Source organism: Peromyscus maniculatus, chromosome 8 (genome assembly GCF_049852395.1).
Source record: "Peromyscus maniculatus bairdii isolate BWxNUB_F1_BW_parent chromosome 8, HU_Pman_BW_mat_3.1, whole genome shotgun sequence".
NCBI lineage: Eukaryota > Metazoa > Chordata > Mammalia > Rodentia > Cricetidae > Peromyscus > Peromyscus maniculatus.
Genome location: NC_134859.1, coordinates 53,327,501 through 53,348,674, shown reverse-complemented (window position 1 = coordinate 53,348,674; position 21,174 = coordinate 53,327,501). Strand labels below are relative to the sequence as shown.

At 44.1% G+C, this 21,174-nt stretch overlaps 1 protein-coding gene across 9 annotated transcripts in view; it reads right to left on the bottom strand.

The window, feature by feature from the left end:
* Window positions 1-21,174, bottom strand: part of Myh10 (myosin heavy chain 10) — a 164,877-nt gene that overhangs the window by 95,862 nt on the left and 47,841 nt on the right. For all 9 annotated transcript variants that reach the window (XM_042282237.2, XM_015992360.3, XM_015992356.3 and 6 more), the window contains exon 3: window positions 12,511-12,667. In XM_042282237.2, the coding sequence (XP_042138171.1) occupies window positions 12,511-12,667 (157 nt within the window). The remainder of the gene's footprint in view (window positions 1-12,510; window positions 12,668-21,174) is intronic.

The window sequence follows — 21,174 nt, the reverse complement described above, 5'->3', positions numbered from 1 at the left end:
CTGTTGTGTTCTTAACAGAACTGACAAGTCTGCACTGCTTTAAGGGACACTGGGTCACAGGTCCTGTTCACTGTTCCTCTGGTAGATGCCACCAGGTACCCAATAAAGTAAACAAATCTGTTCATATGGTCTATATTTAAACTGAGTTACAGGAAGAACATGTTATTGTCCTGACCCCCCTCAAGTTTTTTTGTTTATTTTATTTTTTTCCCAGAGTCTCTCAATGTAGCCCTGACTCCTCTGTCAACCAGGCTGGCCTTGAATTCACAGAGATCTACCTGTCTCTGTCTCCCAAGTTCTGGGATTAAAGGTGTGTGCCACTCACCCACCTGGTTCAGGACTATCTTTTAAAATAGGTTTTAAAAAAAAGTTCTTACAATTGTACATACATATGAGATACAATGTGACGTTTCAATGTAAGTATATAACATATCATATGATCGGGGTGACTGCTATATCCATTAACTCAGACAGCTACCATTGCTTTATATTGAAAACATTCAAAATCTTGTCTATTAGCTAGTCTGTAATCTACCATTAAAGGCCAACCATGGTCACCCTACTGTGCTATAGAACTTTAAAAATGATCTCTTCTATCCTGCATTCCTGAACTCGGGAACAAGTCTCTTTACCTCACTCCCATTACTCAGTATTCATTGTTTTAACTGTAGGGGCAGCTACTAAGCTGGCCCTGAACTTGGGACTCTCTTGTGGCCACCTCCTGGGTACCAGAACTACGTGCGTACCATCACGCCTGGCCCAGCAATGAATTCTTACTATTATCTAACGATCACTAACCTTCACCCTGGCTGCCACTCCCAACATTCACATTAGAGATTCAGTGCCTGTCCCTGAGGCCCCATGTGGCCTCTCCTCCCATGTGCTCTTCTCAGAGCCACAAAGACTCCTGTGAAGTTCTGCTTACTCAATGCATGTCTACCCCCTACAGGAAACTTTTCCAACACCCTCCTCGGGTTCCTTCTTTCCTTCCTAGAGGTGTAGACTGGACTAGACTGGACTAGACACACAGTACTGCCATTGGCTCCCCACTAGAAAGCAATGCTTGAGATCCAAGATGCGCGACTTTAATTCTGGGCATTACCAGCCTTGACAGCCATTGGGCTTTTAATAAAAGAGCACTGGAAGAAATCTAGTGTTGGGCACCAGGCTGGTGCTGGCGAGACGGTGGCCCTGCGCTCTTCATTCAAGGCCTGACTTGCACTAACTATCTAGTGCTGACCTGGTTGTCTCTTCAACTATGAATTCATGCTTTTCAGGGAGTTTCTTTCCTACTTCTACTTCTGTCTCGAATGTTTTAAAAGTCTGGAAGAAGAAGGACGGGGTCATGTAAAACTGTGAGGAACTTCATGACCAAGAATTCAAGGACACATGTAAGACCAACAGAAGAGGAGCGCGGTTTACCCAGTCTGCTATCTACTATTCTGTTTCGAGACAGGGTCTCTCTACGTAGCTGTGGCTGTCCTAAAACGCTCTATGTAGACCAGGTTAGCCTCAAACTCACAGAGATCTGCCTGCTTCTGCTTTCCTGCTGGGATTAAAGGTGTGCGCCACCGTGCTGGATTCACTTTAATATATGACCCTTCAGGGCCCTTGAACTCTCCTGGTCTGAGCAATTCCTACACAACACCATGATAGCAAGTTTTAAAAACGGTTTTTCTTGAGAAGGGGGATTTTTTCCCCCCACATTAAGGAAACAAACACTGGGGAACTGTGCTTGCCTAACGTGTTTGGGGGCCCTAAGCTCAAGAATTCAACAGCCAGTACAAAAGAGAAAAGGAAAAGGGGAAAACACACACACACACACACACACACACACACACACACACACACACATCAAATCAAATAGCTCCCTAATGCATTCGTAAAAGCTGCCCCCTGGATCTGCACACCCCCTGCCGTTGTCTGGAACTGAAGACCTCCACAACAGCGTGCCCCCAGACCACTGACTCCCCATGATGGCCACTCACCCCTCTAGCCAGTTGCAGTAACAATGAACTCGCTTCCACCAGACTCATCTATTTCACTGTCCCCGACCTTGTATTAACTTTGAGCCCTGGTTTCTCTATTAAGTAGAAAGGGGGACTGGGCCTGAGATCCTTCCAAGAGCCTTCCAACTCTATGATACTATCCCCATCTGGGTTCCATTTCACGGACTTCTCCATCCCTTAAGTGCCAGAAGAAGCACTATGACAGTGCACAGTGATCTGAAAACCTATCAATGCATCCAGACAGTGACATTTTTGATGAAAAAATTTTAGTTCAAAAATCCAACTAGCCTTCTGAAGAGACATGTGCTAGCGCAGCAAAGCTCAGCATTTTCCAAAGCGCCTTCCAAAAACCACAGGAGAAGGCACTCAGTATCACTGACAGAAACCACACGCTCAACAGTTGGACCATTCAAATCCGCAATCTCCGCTCCCACCGTAAAAGCCTAGGAAAGAGCAAAGGAAAGCCCCGAAGAGGAAAGGAAAAGAACAGGACGTAACAACCCCATGGAAAACAGGCTGAGGGACCTTACTTCAAAAACAGAACCAACCAAACAAAAACCCCAGTAACCCAAAGGGCCCAATTACAACTATCCAAGGAATTGACTGTGTAATTAAAATCCTTCCCAGGGAAAAGTGAATTTTATGAACTATTGAAGACTGACCTAACACTGACTTTCTACAGTCTTCAGGAAATAAAGAGGGAGAAACGGTTCCCGGCCTACTCTAAGAAACAGAGCTCACTTTAGCCAGCTGCTAAACCTGGAGGAAAAAATGTAATAGAAATCATGTTCTCATAAATACATGCACAAAAATTCTTAACAAAGTGATAGCAAATAACACCCAGCAATAAATAAAACAAGTCAAATAATGGGCAAGTGCTGCTTCTCCTTAATCTAATTCACGGGTGAGGAGATTAAAAAAGGAAAACCACAGCTGGGCAGTGTGGTGCACAGCTTCAGTCCCAGCACTCGCAAGGCAGAGGCAGGCAGATCTCTGTGAGTTTGAGGCCAGCCTAGTCTACAGAGCGAGTCCCAGGACAGCTAGTGTGCTGCACAAAGAAGCCCTGTCTTAAAGAACAAATGAACAAAAGAAGACTACTTTGTAATTGAATAAATATAGAAAAAGCATTTGGGGGAAATTCATTATGATTTCAAAGGAGAAAGAAGGAGAGAAAGGAAGGAAGGAAGCATGGACAGACTGACGGACGAACAAGCTATTTAGCAAACTAGAATACAAAGGGATTCCATTCTGTAAAGGGTTTTGACCTCAACCCCTCCATCTCCCATCATCTCGTGAATGACGTACATCTAAGACACGAAGAAGGCAAGGCTATCTGTGCTCACTACTTCCTTTCAATACGGAGGAGCGAAAAGGACTGAAAGGTAAAGGCTCGGAGGAGAACAGCGCTGCTAGTTGAGGGGAGATGACTGTCTGGTACAAAACCTCAAGGAATCTTCAAAAACAAAACAAAACACCCACCCAGAGTAAATCAGTTTTAAAAAGTCAATATAGGGCTGGAGAGACGGCGCAGTGGGTACAACGGCTTGCTGTGCTGGGCCAGCCTGAGGACCTGAATTCGAACCTGGAACCCATAAAGTAGAAGAATGGATTCGACTCACACCCTCAACTCAGACAAGCTGACCTCTGATTTTCACAGGTGCATTCACAATTATATATACACAGTACACACATGTACACACATGTACACACACACACAAATCAAATTGTCAATGTACATTAACTTGAAATCCTATTTCCACATATTAATAGAGAAGTTTCATTTAAAAATACACAAAACATACGTTTCTCTTTACTAAGGTATTTTTTATGCTTAGGGGTTAATCCAATGAAACATGAACACTATGTGTATACTAAAAACAACCAAACACTAATGAGAACCTACCAAAGAACACCTATAAAGACAGGCTATGTTTATGGACAGGAGGGCTCAGTATTACGTCAGTTCTGCCTCAGTGGACCTACAGGGTCAATGCTGATCTTTTTAAAGAACAATGATGGGAGACACATGCTGTCTGATTTCAAAATCTATTGCACGGCTACCATTAGGCAAGCCAAAGCGATACTGATAAGCTAGACATTTAGATCAAAAGAATAGTCCTAAACGAGACCTTGGGTGACTTTCAACAAAGCTGCAAAGGCCATTGGAGAAATAGCCTCAATCAATAGCACTAAACCAACTAGGAAGCATATAAAAAGAAGAAAAAATGATAAACCCAATACCACACTCCATTTCCTACACACAGAATAACTCAAAACATCAGATTGGAAGAAAAAAGGCCCACAAATAATAAAGGATGTGTTATCTACAAAGAACAAATAGTTTTCCAAATTGAGCACCAAGAAAGTAAAATACCCCTCCCCCAAGAAAAAAAACATATACTTCAAAAATATAAATACCAAAGAAGCACATGAAAAGATGCACTGGAGTAGTTCAATGTACAAGCACAAGAGACTAAGTAGACAGGCTGGGAGCACAGCTCAGGGTATAGAACCTTGGTACACACACACATACACATGTACACACACACACGTATACACACACATACACACACACACACACACACACAGAGAATTAGAAATTACAGCAGACCTATGAGAGGCTACAACTTAACTGGCAACACCCAAAGCTGATAAGATTTGGAAAACTGGAACTCACCCACTGCTGGAAGGAACACAAACTATTTTGCTAACTTCATATAATCGTACCAACACTAGGATGTAGCAACGCAAGCTCCAGAATTGACCCAGGGGAAATGAAAGCTTCACATGCAGGCAATTTACTTAGTTGCCCAAACTGGGATATCGTCTAAATGTCCTCCATGGGTGAATGAGTAAACTATGTCACACACACACACACACACACACACACACACACACACACACACACACAGCGGAATACTTCTCAGCTCTAAAGAGAAGTGAATACTGGTGAATGAGTTCAGCTGCAGTGTGCTAACTAGGGAAGCCACCACTCAAGAGGCTCAACTGTAGACGATGATGACATGCAGAAATTATAATGACAGTGTGCCTCCCTAGCGTTCATCTCTCTTGGCTATAACGAGGCATTGCTGAAAATAGAGAAGCAAGCCAGAGATATTATACCTTTCGAATAATTCTTCTGAAGTCAGTTTCTCTCCACCAATCCTTTAATTCTCTATCCTCTTCCCACTTCTCAGCTTTCTTCACCATATTTACCATTATTTGCCTCTCCAATGACATAAAAGTCTAACAGTGTCACTGGAAGGGCTCCCCTACATCTATCTCATGCTTTGTAAGCTGAAGGGATCTCTCCTATTGTGTACTCCCAAATCTCACAGGCCAGAGGCAGCTATACTACTGATAAAGAGTCCTTTTCCTGCTATAAAATCCTTTTTTCATATTTCATACACATTGATGTTTTATGATGTATATGAGTGCTTTCCGCCTGCACACCAGAAGAGGGCATCAGAGCCATTACAGAAGGTTGTGAGCCACCATGTGGTTGTAGGGAATCGAACTCAGGACCTCTGGAAGAGCAGAGCAGCCAATGCTCTTAACTGCCGAGCCACCCCCCCGCCTCTCTCTTTTCCTTATTTTTGCTTTGAACTGTACTTGTAATGGGTACTTCCTTTTTGTATGCTACGGTTGAGGTATCTGCCCATGCTCATTTTGAGATGTTTTTCTTAGAAAAGGTGTGTATTTGTTGTTAGGCTGTCTCCCATTGTTGGGACCGAGATACCTGGTGCCACAGGTTTTGACTTCCTGAACGTCTTGCCTCTAGGTCTCCTGATGTAGGAAACTCAAATTCAATTTCTCAGGTTATTCTGAGTTCCAAGAGCTATTTCTGAAGTGCAGCAATTCTTTTCTTAAGGCGCTCACACTTCGAGTAGGAGGGAAGGGTATGGGTGCCTGTCATACTAGGCAACATGGCAGCTGCCACAGAAGAGCATCCTCTAGGTCACCACTGATGGGCCCAGTGATGGGTGGTGTCTAGGCTTTGTCAGGAGTGACTGAGGTGACCCTCCATTCAAAACAAACATGGCATCCATCCCTTAAAGATACAGCCAATGAGAGACGCAAGGGGATTCCGGCTAGAGATGATTCTGCAGGGAGCAGTCTAAATTCCCACAGAGAACAGGAGTCAGCGAGGCCTTAAAATGTAAGACTCTGTCTCTAAAACTCTCCAGGCCTGTGACTTAGACATGAAGGTGGACCGTTCTCGTTTCCCAAGCCATTCAGTCCGCCCCAAGGGCACTGCTCTGGTTACGCTTGTTATGGGTCAACTGGATCTCTGTTAATGATCTCTGGTGGATCTCCTGGGCACCCTGCTAACTTCTAGTTTACGGTACATTCATAGTCAGCTCATAGTTTTGCTTACTAGTTCAACAAAGGAGTCTTTTTATACATTTCCCTTTAGTTTAGTCCACTTTGCTGCTGTGCTTTTGAAGAAAGCTTTTTTATTGTGAATGAAACACAGAACAGCTCACTTGACAGTACACAGGCCCACAAATGGCCATAAAGTACCTTTTGTCTTTCTTGCTACGTAAAATGCCTACCCCCGCTATAACTTTTTGTTGATTAATAAAATTAGATCTATAAGCGTTCTTAATGTGACTTTTGCCCCAAATCTTTCTTAAAAAAAATATTATGTGCCTTGTTGTTTTGTCTGTATCTAACTGTGTGAGAGTGTCAGATCTCCTGGAACTCTAGTTACAATTACACACAATTCTGAGCCGCCATGTGGCTGCTGGGAATTGAACCTGCGTCCTCTCAAGCGCTGAGCTATCTCTCCAGCCTATCTCTTCCTTTTTTCCCCCTATGATATTGTGCTGCGGTCAAGAATCTACAATATACTTCCTGATGCCCTCTCTCATCAAAGCCCAAACAAATACATGACTAGAGTGAAATAGTAAGAACCCACTCCACACACTCCCACGACAGCCACACCATTGGGACACCTTTTAAGCACTAATATTGGTCTCATTATACATGGTCACAGAATGTGACCCGTCACGTCTTCTTGTAGGAACTGAGGTTTTTATTGGTGGCCTGCTTTAGAATTTGTTCCAAGTTTGAAAACATGCTCCTTGTTCGACAGACAACTATACCATAGACTTCTTTTCCAACCCCTGCCTGCTAAACTGTCCAATTCCATCTTTTATACTTTCATCCTACTTAACGCTAAATTCTGAGAAGATTGTGGCATCTCCCTCTAGGATCTTGGTTCCCGTTTTCTTCGTTCTCTGTCTCTCTCGATGGTCATGGCCCACATCTCTCCACGCCATCTTCACCCCTTCCCCCACGCTTTCAAATACAGCCTTGTTCTCACGTTCCTTGAGAAGGCAGAGAATTTTCAGTTTCTACCATGGACCGCAGCAACCTGTCCCTAACCACAGACAACGCTTCAAAAATCTGGCAGTGAAAAGAAGGGAAAATGTGATACATAATTCTTTTATTTTTTAAGTAAGGGGAAATGATTAGACGTCCAGTGCTCTTGGGGAGCTGTCAAAAGCGAAGGAGCAGACAGAGTGACTCTCAAGACAACCGGCACTGTGAGGTTCCTGGACAGGGATGAAGGAACAGGCAGGACTAGCCTTGGACAGCAACAGGCCCCACAGGACGTGGTTTGCGATCTAGATGGGGAATCTGGGGCAGTTCTCTGGTGACTTCTAAATTCTCAGAAATGAGAAATAAGTTGCTGTATGGGAAGCCAAGGAACACACAGGAGCCAGAGGTCTGAAGCACACAGGGTCCCAGTCACTAACAGAGAGTGTCAATCATCTCTCTCCAGGCAGAGAGGGCAAGCTGTGCTAAGGGCAGAGTCATTTCGGTCATGAATTTGCAGCAAGATCAATCTGGTCACTTGTATGAACATAATAACTCCATACAATAGCTGGTATGAACATAATAGCTGGTATGAACATAATAACTCCATGTAATAGCTGGTATGAACATCAGCACCCCAACGAAGAATGCCAAGAGGCACAAACGGCCTCATTCATCCAGCATGAGAATTCTGACAAAAGGTACAACAAAGAATAAAGAGACAGAGGAGCTAGGTACGAGAAGACTGTGGAAATGAGAATATGAAGTCACTCCGAGCGATCACTACACAGGGATCCACAGGAAGCAAGCACAGTTAGCCTTCCTGAGTGGACCAACAATCTGGAAGGACACTGCAACAGAATTTATGAAGTATTAAAAAACCAGGTGATTCATCAAGATGAAAAAGCCTGCCACGTAACCACAGAAATTGGTGGCACAGATGAAATGAAGCCTTTTGGTGGATGTTTCATGAAAAACTATGTAGCTCCTAACAGAGCAAAGGTTGAGGGAAAAAAAGCTTGTGTGTGTGTGTGTGTGTGTGTGTGTGTGTGTGTGTGTGTGTGTGTGTGTGGTGGTGGTGGTGGTGGGCAGTGGTCAGCGCCATGGAAGAATGAGGGGAACAGAGAAGATAGCTTCAAGGGCCAGAGGAAGGGTACAGCTTTCCCAAGGGGTAGAGAAGAAAAACATTATCAGAGAGATAGGGCAGTTAAGCCCACAATTCCCATCTTCTGGGACACAGAGTTTCAACTGTGGGGTAGCCTTCACGCGGCCCTCAAACGACACACTCAAGGAGAAAGCCAGGAGTCAATTAAATCCTGGAAGAAAAATCAATGGACATTGAACAGAACATCTGGGGAAGCTGGCATATCAGAGTGGGAGTTACCTGAGACAAAATAAAAAAGAAAGCAGGAAGATCAGGAGTCAAAGCCATCCCAGGCTGGAGTGTGAGGGCAGCCTCCATTAGACTGCCAGGGAGGGAAATGGGGAGGGGTGGGGTGGGGTGGGGTGGGGAGTGCTGACACAGATTCAAATACAACAGGACACAAAGTAGAACAAGATATTTTGGGTTTCATTCTGAGACTTCAAAAAAGCAGTACGCTCTTAAATAGTTGTGGTGTACAAGAAGGAGGCCACTGAGGCACCTTTCTGTGCAGCTAGATCCAGAGGTTCTGACAGGAAGCTGTCTGGAGTGGAAAGTGTCAGGAACCAAGGGCGAGGGGCCAGATGATGTGAGCCTGTGCAGAATGCTTGGGTGACCGAAGAGGGACACCCTACGTGCACAGGGAGATCACTATACTACAGCCTTTGGTTTCTGAGTCACGGTACTACAAACGAGGTCTGATACTAACGATTCCTTCCCATGAAGAAGATCCTCTGGCCCTGGCCTGTCTGCCAAACTGTGTAAGATGAGGCACGAGTCACCTCTGTTCAATGTCCTACCTGGAAGATCAGTCTTTTCTTTAGCTCGTGTGTTTTCTCCCAAATTATCGTTTCTAATGCAGAACTAAGAAAGGCTCCAGTCTCCAACTCTCACAAGTTCCATCCCTTCCTCCTTTTCTACATCTAGTCTTCAGACAGACTGTTCTCTTCTCTGATTGTGTCAATATTGCTATCCCAGCTTCTAATGAACATGTGATATTTTTTTCTGTAATCAAATTCATGCCCAGTTGGGCAGTGCGGTGAATGTCTTTAATCCCAGCACTAGGAAGGCAGAGGCAGGAGGATCTCTGTGAGTTTGAGGCCAGTCTGGTCTACAGAATGAGTTCCAAGACAGCCAGAGCTACAGAGAAACCTTATCTCAAATAAACCAAAAACCAAACACCAAAAAAAAAAAAAAAAAAAAAAAAAGGGCACACCCAAGAGCTCTGCTTCTGTCCATTCATTCAACAAATGTTTATTGAGCAACCAGTATGTGCAGATATACTCTGCATTTTACTGACATGGTATCTCTTTGACGCTAAACCCAAGGGAAAAAATAAGGTGTTTTAGTGATTTATTTATTCCTTTAATCATTTATTCATCTATTTATTTGTTTGTGTGTTTGTCTATATATGTACAGGTGTTTTGCCTGTGTGTATGCAGTCCCTGTGTGTGTGCAATACCCACAGAGGCCAGAAGAGGGTGCCTGATCTCCTGCAATTGGAGCTACAGACAGCTGTCCGCCACCATGTGGGTGCTGGAAATTCAACCTGGGTCTCTGGAACAGCCATCAGCAAGAACTCTTAACCATTAAGCCATCTCTCCAGCTCTTATGTTTCTTAAAAAGTACAAACCTTTCAACATTTCTATCAGTAAATTTGAAGATGCAGAATGTGTGCCCAAGATAATTACACATGACATGAACCTGGGATGATATTATACAGATGAAGGAAACAGATTTTTAAAAGATCTAGACAGGTTAAATGGGGAATTCACTCTAACATCAAAGGTGAGAGGAACCCTATGCTCTAAATTATCCACATGGTCCCCTCTCAAGCTCTCTGATACACAGCTCTCTGTTTACATGGTAACCAAAGGCCTAAACTGGATGGACTGTGTGAGCTTTATCTGTCCCTCTTTCTTGTGTCCGGTCGTATATAAGCAGGAGCAAGCAGTTAAAATTTTGTATATGATCAATGAATTCTATTTAATGTAGATAAAAATGTTAAGCCATGTGTTCCACAGCCATGTGTGGAAACTCAAGCCCATAATCCTAGCACTCTGGAGGATGAAGCAGGAAGAGCGTGAGTTTGGAGTCAGCCTGGGCTACAGGACCCTAGCTCAAAACCGAAAAAAAAAAAACCAAGAAAAATGTCAGGTTGCCTGGTTTTTAACCCTGTCTCATACTTTTCAACAACCTACATGTTCTTGGTCAAGTTATTTAATTTTTTTGTGCCTCAGTATAACAGAGATAAATATGAATAAATATCATAATTTACATTATACACATTATTATGTTTAGCTTCTAGCAATTTTCAATGAACTGTCCATTCTAGCATCAGTACTGGCAATGATATCACATGTTAGCAGACCACAGCTTCCTCTTGTCAAGCTGACTGGTAACCCATTCACAGGACACAACATTTACTCTCGTAAGCTATTACAGTAGTGATAGCACATTAGAGTCAGCTCTCCATTCTACTAGGCAAAGATTTAAGAGTGCCGTGTCTTTTCCTCAGATGTACTTATCTCTGAGTCTCATGTCACCCACCAACTTTAAAGGCACACATCCTCCACCCTCACATAGATTGATAGAAACGTTATAAGGACACCCCCGCCCTCTGGAACACACTGACAAGCCCAGGCAACTGCATAAATCTATCAGCAGCTCCAGCACAATTCAGCAAGGACCACACAGGGGACTATGGAATGGTGTAGGTCTTAACTGATGAAACCGTTCAGTGCTTCTTTTTGCTAATCAGTCAAAACTAGCATAGCAAATAGTCATGTTGCTTTTAAACTGATCTCATTCTATTAACAACAAAGTCTATCCTCCTTCCCGGTATGTACATTATGCTCAGAAGACTGCAATATTTTCTCCTTTTAAACGAATTCAGAATCATGTACAGAAGAACCCATCCCCAGCCTTCTGGGAACTTTCCTTTTGTACAGTAATCCAAGCACCAGAGAGACAAGAACCGCCGTGGAAACAATGGCTCACGGTCTTGGTTATGGGGGCACCCTTCCACTTCTTGTCTCATGAGGAACTCTATAGGTCAGACTTCCGGGAAAGAAAATCCTTCCATCAATCATTGTGCAAAGTCAGGGTTCAAATGAAGAACCCAGCAAATCTATAAAATTCATTCTGATTCAGAAGCAATTAATGTCAACCAGTCAACACATTTTAAGACTTTTGTTGTCTCTATGTGCATTTAAACTACAAGTAAGATTTTACACTTCTCCCTCACTCAATGATGTATCCACCTTCCCTATTATTCCTGTTGGTTTTATATGTATTTATTTATGTATTTATTTAGCAGTACTACAGATTGAACCCAGAGTCCTGTACATGCTAGGCAAGCAGGCTAACTACCCCTGAGTTATGCCCCCAGCCCACAGTTTTATACTGAAACAGTGTCTCACTAAATTACCCAGGCAGGTCTTGAATTTATGTTCTTCCTGTGCAGGCCCAGCTGGGTTTTATTTCATATTATTTAGCAGCTGGGGATGAATTGAACCCTGGGCTTCACCCATGCCAAGCAAATGTTCTACTACCGTACCACACCCTCCCCAGCCCTTTCCTATTGGTTTTCAAGCCTAATACAATGGAGTTGTACTTGTACTAGTTTGTGGTAGAGATCAAACATATATTAAAAACTTGACGCTTTTTAATATTAAAAAGCACATGAAGTATTGCTATGAAGCAGCTTCCTATGGTAAATAGCCTCATCTATTTTAATCTTAGAAGCTAATAACTTTTTAACAATAAACATTTCATTGATTGACTGACTGATTGATTGATTGAGACAAGGTCTCACAGTGTACTCCTGCCTGGCCTGGAGCTTGCTATGTGGCCCAGGCTGGTCTCAAACTCAGAAATGCACCTGCTTCTGCCTTCTCAGTACCACCATGCCTAGCCCATTTTTTTTTTTTTATTTTAAAAGGAAAATTAAAACCTTTTATAGGTCATATTGAGACATTTAAAAACATTATCTAACACATTCAAAGTGTTTCTTATTCTCGTGTTCCCATTTACCTTGAAGCATGCATCTGTAAGCAGACTCTGATATGGCATAGATGTGTGGCGGCATCTCATGACGTTTCTTCCCTCTATACATTTCAATAATATTCTCCGAGTAAATGGGAAGGTTCTTGTAAGGATTTATGACTACACAGAAGAGTCCAGAGTAAGTCTAGAATAAAAACGAATACAGAGTTAAGAAACAGAAAAGTCAAAACAAACAAACAAAATCTGTAATTATCAGTCAGAGCCAACCATGAGCCAGAAACAACACGGCACTTAACAAGAGACCTTTGTTCTTCCAGGAACTCATCCCCCCACAAGTCATCTCCCCAGGACAGCTTCCTACAAACCCCAGGAGTTTTAACATAGCATTTACTTAAGGTACTGTTCTGAGGTCAATTCTGTAAATGACCCCATCTGAAAAATGTATACACCACGGTTCATGACTTCATCAGAGCTCAAAGCCATATCACCGGCCCTTTCTTTCCACATTTCCTCTCTCATGCAAACACAAGTTAAGAAAAGCTTGTCAATGTAGTTTAGATTCCAAGTTACTTTCTTGAAGAAAATTTGCTAAGTTTTAGTATAAGGCCAAAAAGAATATTCCCAATTTATCTGAAAAGTGAGTAAATATTCCTTAAAAAAATTCTTTGTAGATTTATTTAAGTCTATGTATATGAGTGTTTTGCCTGCAATTGGCATATGGCCATGTGTGTGCCTGGTGCCCAGGGAGGTCAGAAGAGGGCATGGGTCTCTTGGAACTAGTTAAGACAACTAGTTAAGGGGAACTAGTTGTGAACAATCAGATGGATGCTCAGAATCAAACCCAGGTCCTCTGGAAGAGCAATAAGTGATCTAGACCACGCTCCCCCCAAGGACTCCTTTTTCTCAAACAGCTACATAAAGCAGGATTTCCTTCAAGTAACTTCACAACAAATCGGATACAGAAGCAGACACAATAATCCAACTCTTTTGCTAAAACATTAAAGAGACTCACCCAAAAAAAAAAAAATAAAATCTAAGTTTTTACTCTGCAGCTCTTTTTGGTTTTGAAAAAAATTTTCAAAAACAAAAACAAAAACCAAACAAACCTGATATTAACTTTTTTTTTTTTTCCCTGAGACAGGGTTTCTCTGTGTAACCGTACTAGCTGTCCTGAACTCACTTTGTAGACCAGGCTGGCCTCATTGAGATCCTCCTGCCTCTGTCTCCCGAGTGCCGGGGTTAAAGGTGTGCACCACCACAGCTGGCCTGATGTTAACTTTTTAGGGGTTTGTTACTTTAGAATGAGATAACAGCACTCCATTCTGTGTTTCCAGTATGGTATGCACTGTCACCATGATCCAATACTCCTCACCAACTTCCATGAAGTTTTACGAAGGTTTAGAAGACTCCAGGGAAGATTTCTGACCAATATGGTCGTCACCATTCAGAAATGACACGGGGGCTGGGGAGGTGGCTCGGTGGTTAAGAGCACTGGCTGCTCTTGCAGAGGACCTGGGTTCAATTCCAAGTATCCACACAGCGGCTCACAACTGTCTACAACTCTAGTCTCAGAGGATCTGATACCCTCGCTGCCTTCCTCAGGCTTCAGGCCCACATGTGGTGTCCACATATACAAGCAGACAAAATACTCACACACAGCATAATAAAACATTTCAGAAAAGAAGAAATGATGTGCTGGGCACGAATGACTTCGTTTTCAATCTTTTCACAGACTGACTTCTAAGAATATTCTATGAAACTCACTATGAGAAGAACAAAGACAGAGAGGCCAGTTTTTGGCTGTGCCAGGCCGCTGTGGGACCGTGGCATGTGGAATGGACATCCAGCCGCATATAAGGCAGACCTCTTATTTGGTTAGACCAAGTAACCAACGAGGAGATGCTATAACGCGCTAGAGAGATGACTAAGTGATTAAGAGTACTTGCTGCTCTTGGAGAGAGAAACTTTCTGTTCTCAGCACCCATATAACAGCTCACAATCATCTGTAACTCCAGTTCCAGGGGATCCAACACCTTTTTCTGGCCTCCACAAGTGCCAGACATGCATGTGGTGCACATACAAACAACATACAGCCAAAACACTCAAACACGTAAAATACATACAAATAATAAGCCTTAAAAGAAGATGGGGAGTGTCTGGAAGATAGGCGAGTTGGCTGGGGCTGTGCCCAGCTCCCCCGGGAAGGCTGAGGGGGCTGTAATGAACAGCTGTGCCCAGAAGGGCCGAAACCTTCAGCGCTTGCTGATGAAAGCCCTCTAGAGACCACTCTAGCTTGAACGCTGCAGTTAGTAATGCTAATACAAGAGCAAAGCTCGCCAAAGCAATCCAAGTGACCAGAGCCACCTCTCACTGCCTTTCACAGCTTTCCTTGCGGCACTACTGCAGGGCTGTCAGGGATGGCACCTGCCTGGAGGTCGCTGGTGTGGCCTCTTGGCTAATACCCTGCACCTGACCTGACGAGACAGGAGCCTGCCCCTTGTTTGCCTGAGGCTGGCTGGACCTATGGCTTGCCTCCCGCTACTGTTCAAGTCCTCAGACCCTGGACCTTGACTGCATATACACGGGTAACCTTAGCTTGGGCCTGGCCTCCCCAGACCACCTTCTTGAACTTTCTCAAGTGAGTCTCTCAATTAACTAATCCCGTCTCAGATGACAAAAGACAACCACAAATAATAAAAACAGACCACAGCAATGACAAAGCCACTGCACTATGGGGTGACTTCAGAATGGCTAGAAACCATGTATTCCAAAAAGCTGGGAGAAATTGATTATGAATACGACAAATGCTGAGACAGATATTATTTGACCTAAGTATACAAAGCATGCATGTATGGAAACATCATTGTGTTTTTAATGTGTCCATTACAAAACAAACTTAATTTTAAAAATATTTTATTAAGGATGAAACAAAGGAAGGCTATTTCAGTTGTTAATGCACTTACATTATCTATAGTGATATAAGTCATAGCCACACATCAACCAATATTAAACATGACATATAATTTTTTCATTCAAAAGTTAGGTCATAGCCTATCAAGACACTACAGCATTTACCCTTCATGTTTTTAAGTGATAAATAATTACAGGATGGGGAACGAACCAAAAAAAAAACCCTCAAAGTTAAAACACACAAATTAAGAGTGATATTCCGCAGTGTGGATGGCACAGTAACGGATCATCGGAACTAAGTCCAACATGTCTTAGGCAGTTTTCTGAGGACAAAGATGAGTAAATCTCACAAATATGAATTAAGTCATCAAAAAGAAAACATTAAATAATCATTAGCATCTATGTCCGACAAAGACAAATGGCTAAACAGAAATCTTATTAAGGTACTAACCCTGAGTACCTGGAAGTTAGCCCAAATATTGTTTTTTCCCTACATAAACTGATCATTGAATTAATACTGTATCTCTCTGTCTTCTCCAGACACATGGGTCTGCAAGTTCAAATAAACTTCATTAAGTATTTGAATGTGTACACAAGCTATTAAGCACCTTCGAGAAGCACACATTCTAAGTGTGAAAACAGCAGGCACAAACTACACAAGCCAGCCACGCCATGAAGCAGCGAACTAGGGAACAGACAGGTAAACAGGTGTGTTTGCGATGGAGAGAACTCTGGCCACAACACCAGCCACCAGACACCAAGAGCCACGGCATCCGGTCCTGAGCTATGAAACTAGACATAACAGCCCCAGACGGTCTTTGATGTTGTTCTTCCCTGAGAGGCCATGAGGTCCAAAGGAGGATGAAGAATTCCTAGTCAAACAGGGGAAGACGGACAGACAGACAGACCGAGAAGACCTGCACAGCTGAAAACGGTCTGTACACTGGAATGTGGGAAAAGCCTAGAGTCACTGGACAATTTAGACTCTGTCCTCCCGAGGTGACGAGGTGTCAGAGCTCAGGAGCCAAGAGTGACTGAGGCAAGAAGGACTTTAGACGAAGCCCAGCTCTGGCAGCCATCTGGACTAGCAATCCCAGCAGCAGGAGGAAGAAGGGGCACAGCACAAGAGGAGGCTGCGGCTGGGCAGTCCTGGTACCGCAGACAGCCTAGATGAGAGAGAGAGAGAGAACAACAGCCCAGACAGAGATGAGCCACGGGGAAGCTGGACACAGGCCTCCTAGACACACTGCGAAATTCGCAGGCATGAGCGATGAAGGCCAAGTCGAGGAGGAATGCAGTTCCTAAGCTTGAGAGACTGGAACGGTAACTGAGACAAGAGAAAGATAACGTGCTCTGTGGGGATGATACCACAGTCTCCTTTCAATGTGTTGAGACTGTGGCGCAGCAGACGAGCCAAGTGGGATGCTTAGTGAGCCATTGGCCATATTGAATTGCCAGAGCCACAGGAAAGTCCTGAAGAACTGAGGAGGCCTGAGGGAAAAGTCTATGTAATAACCTGATTGCATGTCTTACCTAAGAGAGACATACAAAAATATTGGCACACACAAAAATTCGCAATTTTGTGGGTATGTTTATATTGCATTATGCTTCCAGGCTCAGCCTGGTCTCAGCTGATCACTGCCTGCTGCCTAGAGTGCCATCCTCCCTGTATAGAATGCCATCCTCCCTGTATAGAGTGCCATCCTCCCTGTATGCCACTACTGGAAATGTCTTCTAAGTGTCAGGCCAGTGTTTAAGAAAGCAGGGCTTTGCATCTGCATTGTTTCAGAGGATCAAAGGACCAGAGATCGAGGAACTGGAAGCAGGTGCAGAGGCCAATGCCAGGAAGCAGAAACACAACAACAGTCTCTCATCAGGATCAGGGCGTCGACGACTAGGGAACATCAGATCATCCTCCATCCTAACTGTAGCTCTCAGAAGAGAGCCGTGCAAAGGAAAGTGCCTGTGCCGGGGGTGGGAGGTGGGGTGAGGGGGTCACAGGCAGACCCTGGACAACAGGAGTGCGCTACACGATAAGGAAACGACGGTCAGAGGATTTAGAGAAAGAGGTTTTATGTGTGGAAAGCCTAACGAAAAGGCCACAGGAGAACCTCAGGGGTGGGTTTCCATCTGCAGTAGAACGTGGTGTGACAGTCTCCACACAGCACCAGAAAGGCCAAGGAAAGAACCAGTGGCCAAGGCAACTGAACCAAGACTCACACTGCAGGAAGTAAACACATCGCAGAGAGGAAGTGGGCACACCCCGGCACTCAGGAGGCTGAGGCAGGAGGATTGCCAAGAGTTGGCGGCCAATCTGAACTCTGCGGTGAGTTTCAGGCCAGTCTGAGCTCCCCTGGGAGACCCTACGTGATGTTAATCTCGACTGTCAACCTAATTGGGTTCTGAGTCACCTTTGAGCATGTCTGTGAAGGTGTTTCCTGACAGATTCAACTGAGGGAAGACCCTCCCGGGCTGTAGCCGGCACCATCCCGTGGGCTGAGTCTTGAACAGAGTAAAAAGAGGACCAGCATTCACCTCTCTCTGCTTCCTTTCAGATAACTCTAGCCTGTGTCAAGCTGACGTAACACTAGCCAGCACAGGCATTAAAGTCTTTTTTCTCTCTCTCTTTTTTTTTTTTTTTACATTGGGTAGGGGAGGTGTTTCAAAGCACACATGTGGAGGTCAGAGGACAACATTCAAGAGGTGGCCCTCTCCTTCCACTACGTGGGTCCCAGCGATCAAACCATCATCAGGATTGGTAGCAGGCACCTTTGCTGCTGAGCCATCCTGCCATTCTCTTAGAGTGTACTTTTGTTGGCCAGTATTATTATCTTGGATGTTAAAGTATGTAACTAATTAAAAGACAAAGTAGAGAATTCTGTTTTTTTTGTTTTTTTTTTTTTTTTGTTTTGTTTTTCGAGACAGGGTTTCTCTGTGTAGCTTTGCGCCTTTTCCTGGAACTCACTTGGTAGTCCAGGCTGGCCTCGAACTCACAGAGATCCGCTTGGCTCTGCCTCCCGAGTGCTGGGATTAAAGGCGTGCGCCACCACCGCCCGGCCTGAGAATTCTGGTACAGAATAGAAAATTATTCAAATAAAACCCCAAAGGGAATTCTAAAACTGAATAAAATGGTAACTAAAGCCAAGAATTCAGTTGAGATGTTGGCGGGACACAGACACAACTGGAAAATTAGTTACTGACATTTTAGTCAGAAGCAGTCACCAGCCGGGCACTAGTAAACACGGCTGAGTGTGAAGAGGGTAAGAGCCAGGAGGCCGGAGCAAGGTGAGCCACACAAGGACGAAGCAGATTCCAACGATAAACAGCCAGGCATTTCCCAAAAACCCGCGAAAGGTATCAAGCCACAAATTCTTAAGTACCACCAATGCTAAGCTGAATATACAAAAGAAATGTTCACTAAGCACGTCATTGTAAAACTGCTGAGATTCAAAGGTGAGAAACTTTCAGGACTAGCCCTGGAGCTGGGAAAGAACAGACTCACCTGCAAAGGAGCAACAGTAAAACGCTAGGCTGAGGGCTGGGGAGACGGCTCAGCAGTTAAGGTGACCTGCTGCTCCTGCAGAGGACCTGAGTTTGGTTCCCAGCACCTACATGTCAGCTCACAACCACTCTTAAGAGACGGGGTTTCTCTGTGTAGCTTTGGAGCCTGTCCTGGAACTCACTCTGTAGACCAGGCTGGCCTGGAACTCACAGAGATCCGCCTGCCTCTGCCTCCTGAGTGCTGGGATTAAAGGCATGCGCCACCACTGCCTGGCCTCACAACCACTCTTAACTCCAGTTCCTAGGAATCAAACATGCTCTTCTGATCTAGACAGCTAGGCACACATGTTGTGGACACACATGTGGTGCACATATATACATGCAGGTAAAACACTCAACATACATAATAAATAAATCCAAAAATGTTTGAAACTATAAGCTGAAATTCTAAAATTTGTGTGTGTGTGTGTGTGTGTGTGTGTGTGTGCGCGCGCGTGCGTGCGCACGTGCCCAGAGGTCAGAAGAGAGCATCAGATACCCTGGAAAGCTCCAGGAGGCTGTGAGGCATGTGCTGTGGGTGCTGGAGACAGAACCTTGGTCCTCTACAAGAGCAGCAGGTGCTCTTTGTCACTGGACCATCTCTCCAGCCCCTACGCTAAATTCTGAAAAAGACGGAAGGCAAGACACTGCCACACTGTCTGTGGTGTCTGCATATTGCCCACCAGCTCAGCATCTTAAATGTGGAAAAAGAGAAGAAAACCTAAAACAGGGCCAGGTGTGAAATCCAGCAGTCCGGAGGCTGGAACAGGGAGACTGCTGTAAATCTGGTCCAGCCTGGGCTACAGGACAAGACCCTGTCTCAAACAAATAGGAAACAGACACTTGCAGACAAATGAAAGATACTTCTCTGTGTGTATGAAAACTAGGCTGACCTCATGTCTTTCTCAGTCTTTTGTTGTTGTTTTCTTGAGACAGGGCCTCACTAGAGCCAGCCTGGATCAGACTGGCCTAGAACTCACTATGTGGATCAGGCTGGCCTCATACTCATGGAGATCCTTATTTTTTTTTTAATTAAGTAATTTATTTTACTTTAAAATTTTGTGTCTGTGTGTACATGTGTGTCAGTGTGAGTGTCCTCAGAGGCTAGAGGAGAGGTGTCAGATCTCCTAGGAGCTGGAATTATAGGCAGTTATAAGCTGCCCAGTGTGGGTGCTGAGAATTGAATTTGGGTCCTTTGCAAGAGTAGTAAGTGCTCTAACAGCTGAGCCTTCTCTCCAGCCACTCTACCTTATTTTTTGAGACAGGATCTTTCCCTGAAGCTGGAACCCATGGATTGGTTAGGCTGGCACTGTAGAAAGCCCAGGGTCCTCCTGATTCCACCATCCCACTGCTAGGATACAGGTGTGCATGGGCGCTGGGAAGCCAATCACTTTACTCACTAAACTATCTTTTTCTTTTCTCCTTGTTTAAAAACAGACATTTCATTTTCATATGTGTATCTCTGTGATGTATGTGCGTGTATGTGTATAGGTGTCCACAGAAGCCAGAATAGGGCATCAGAGCCCTTGGAGTTGGGATTGGAGGCAATTGTGAACTTGGATCCAAATTCTAGCACTCACAATAGAGCAACAATTCCTCCTAACAATCCCACTGAGCCATCGTTACAGACCACGCACTCGCGCACCTTTCCTAAAAGAAAGGTGTAAATTGAGCCAGATACAATAGCACACATCTGTAATCTTAGCATTCAACTCTATGCTACTCAGGGAGTCTGCCTCAAAAACTTTTTAAAAATCAAAACAACAACAATAAAGTATTTTAAAGAATGAAAATCAGCAGATTAAGGATAACCCTGAAGGTCACTGACCTCCATTTGTCAACAGCAGCATGCCAGCTAAGCTTTTCATTTCACAATCCTCTTCAAACTAGTGTAGTACCTACTTTTCAGGAATGGCTCTGTGCAACATTTATTGGCCTCCTGAAATTCATTTAGCCCCCTTTGAAGATACCTTAAAATTTGTGAGCCTGAATGTAGTAATTATGAGACCATTAGTTCTGCTCCTTGTGAGCTGCCTGTTTTTTCTTTATGGTTCTTAGTTGTTCTTTTGTGGAACTGCCAGCTTAAGTCATGCTGGGATCAAGAAAAATGGGCTTTGGCGGTTCGTGTTCCTGGAGTTCTGTCCATGCCAGTGGATGCCCACACACTCCAGAAGAGAATTTGACATCGCTGCTGCTGTTGTCGCTGTTATAGCAGTGGCAGCCACTGCTGCTATTGTTTCT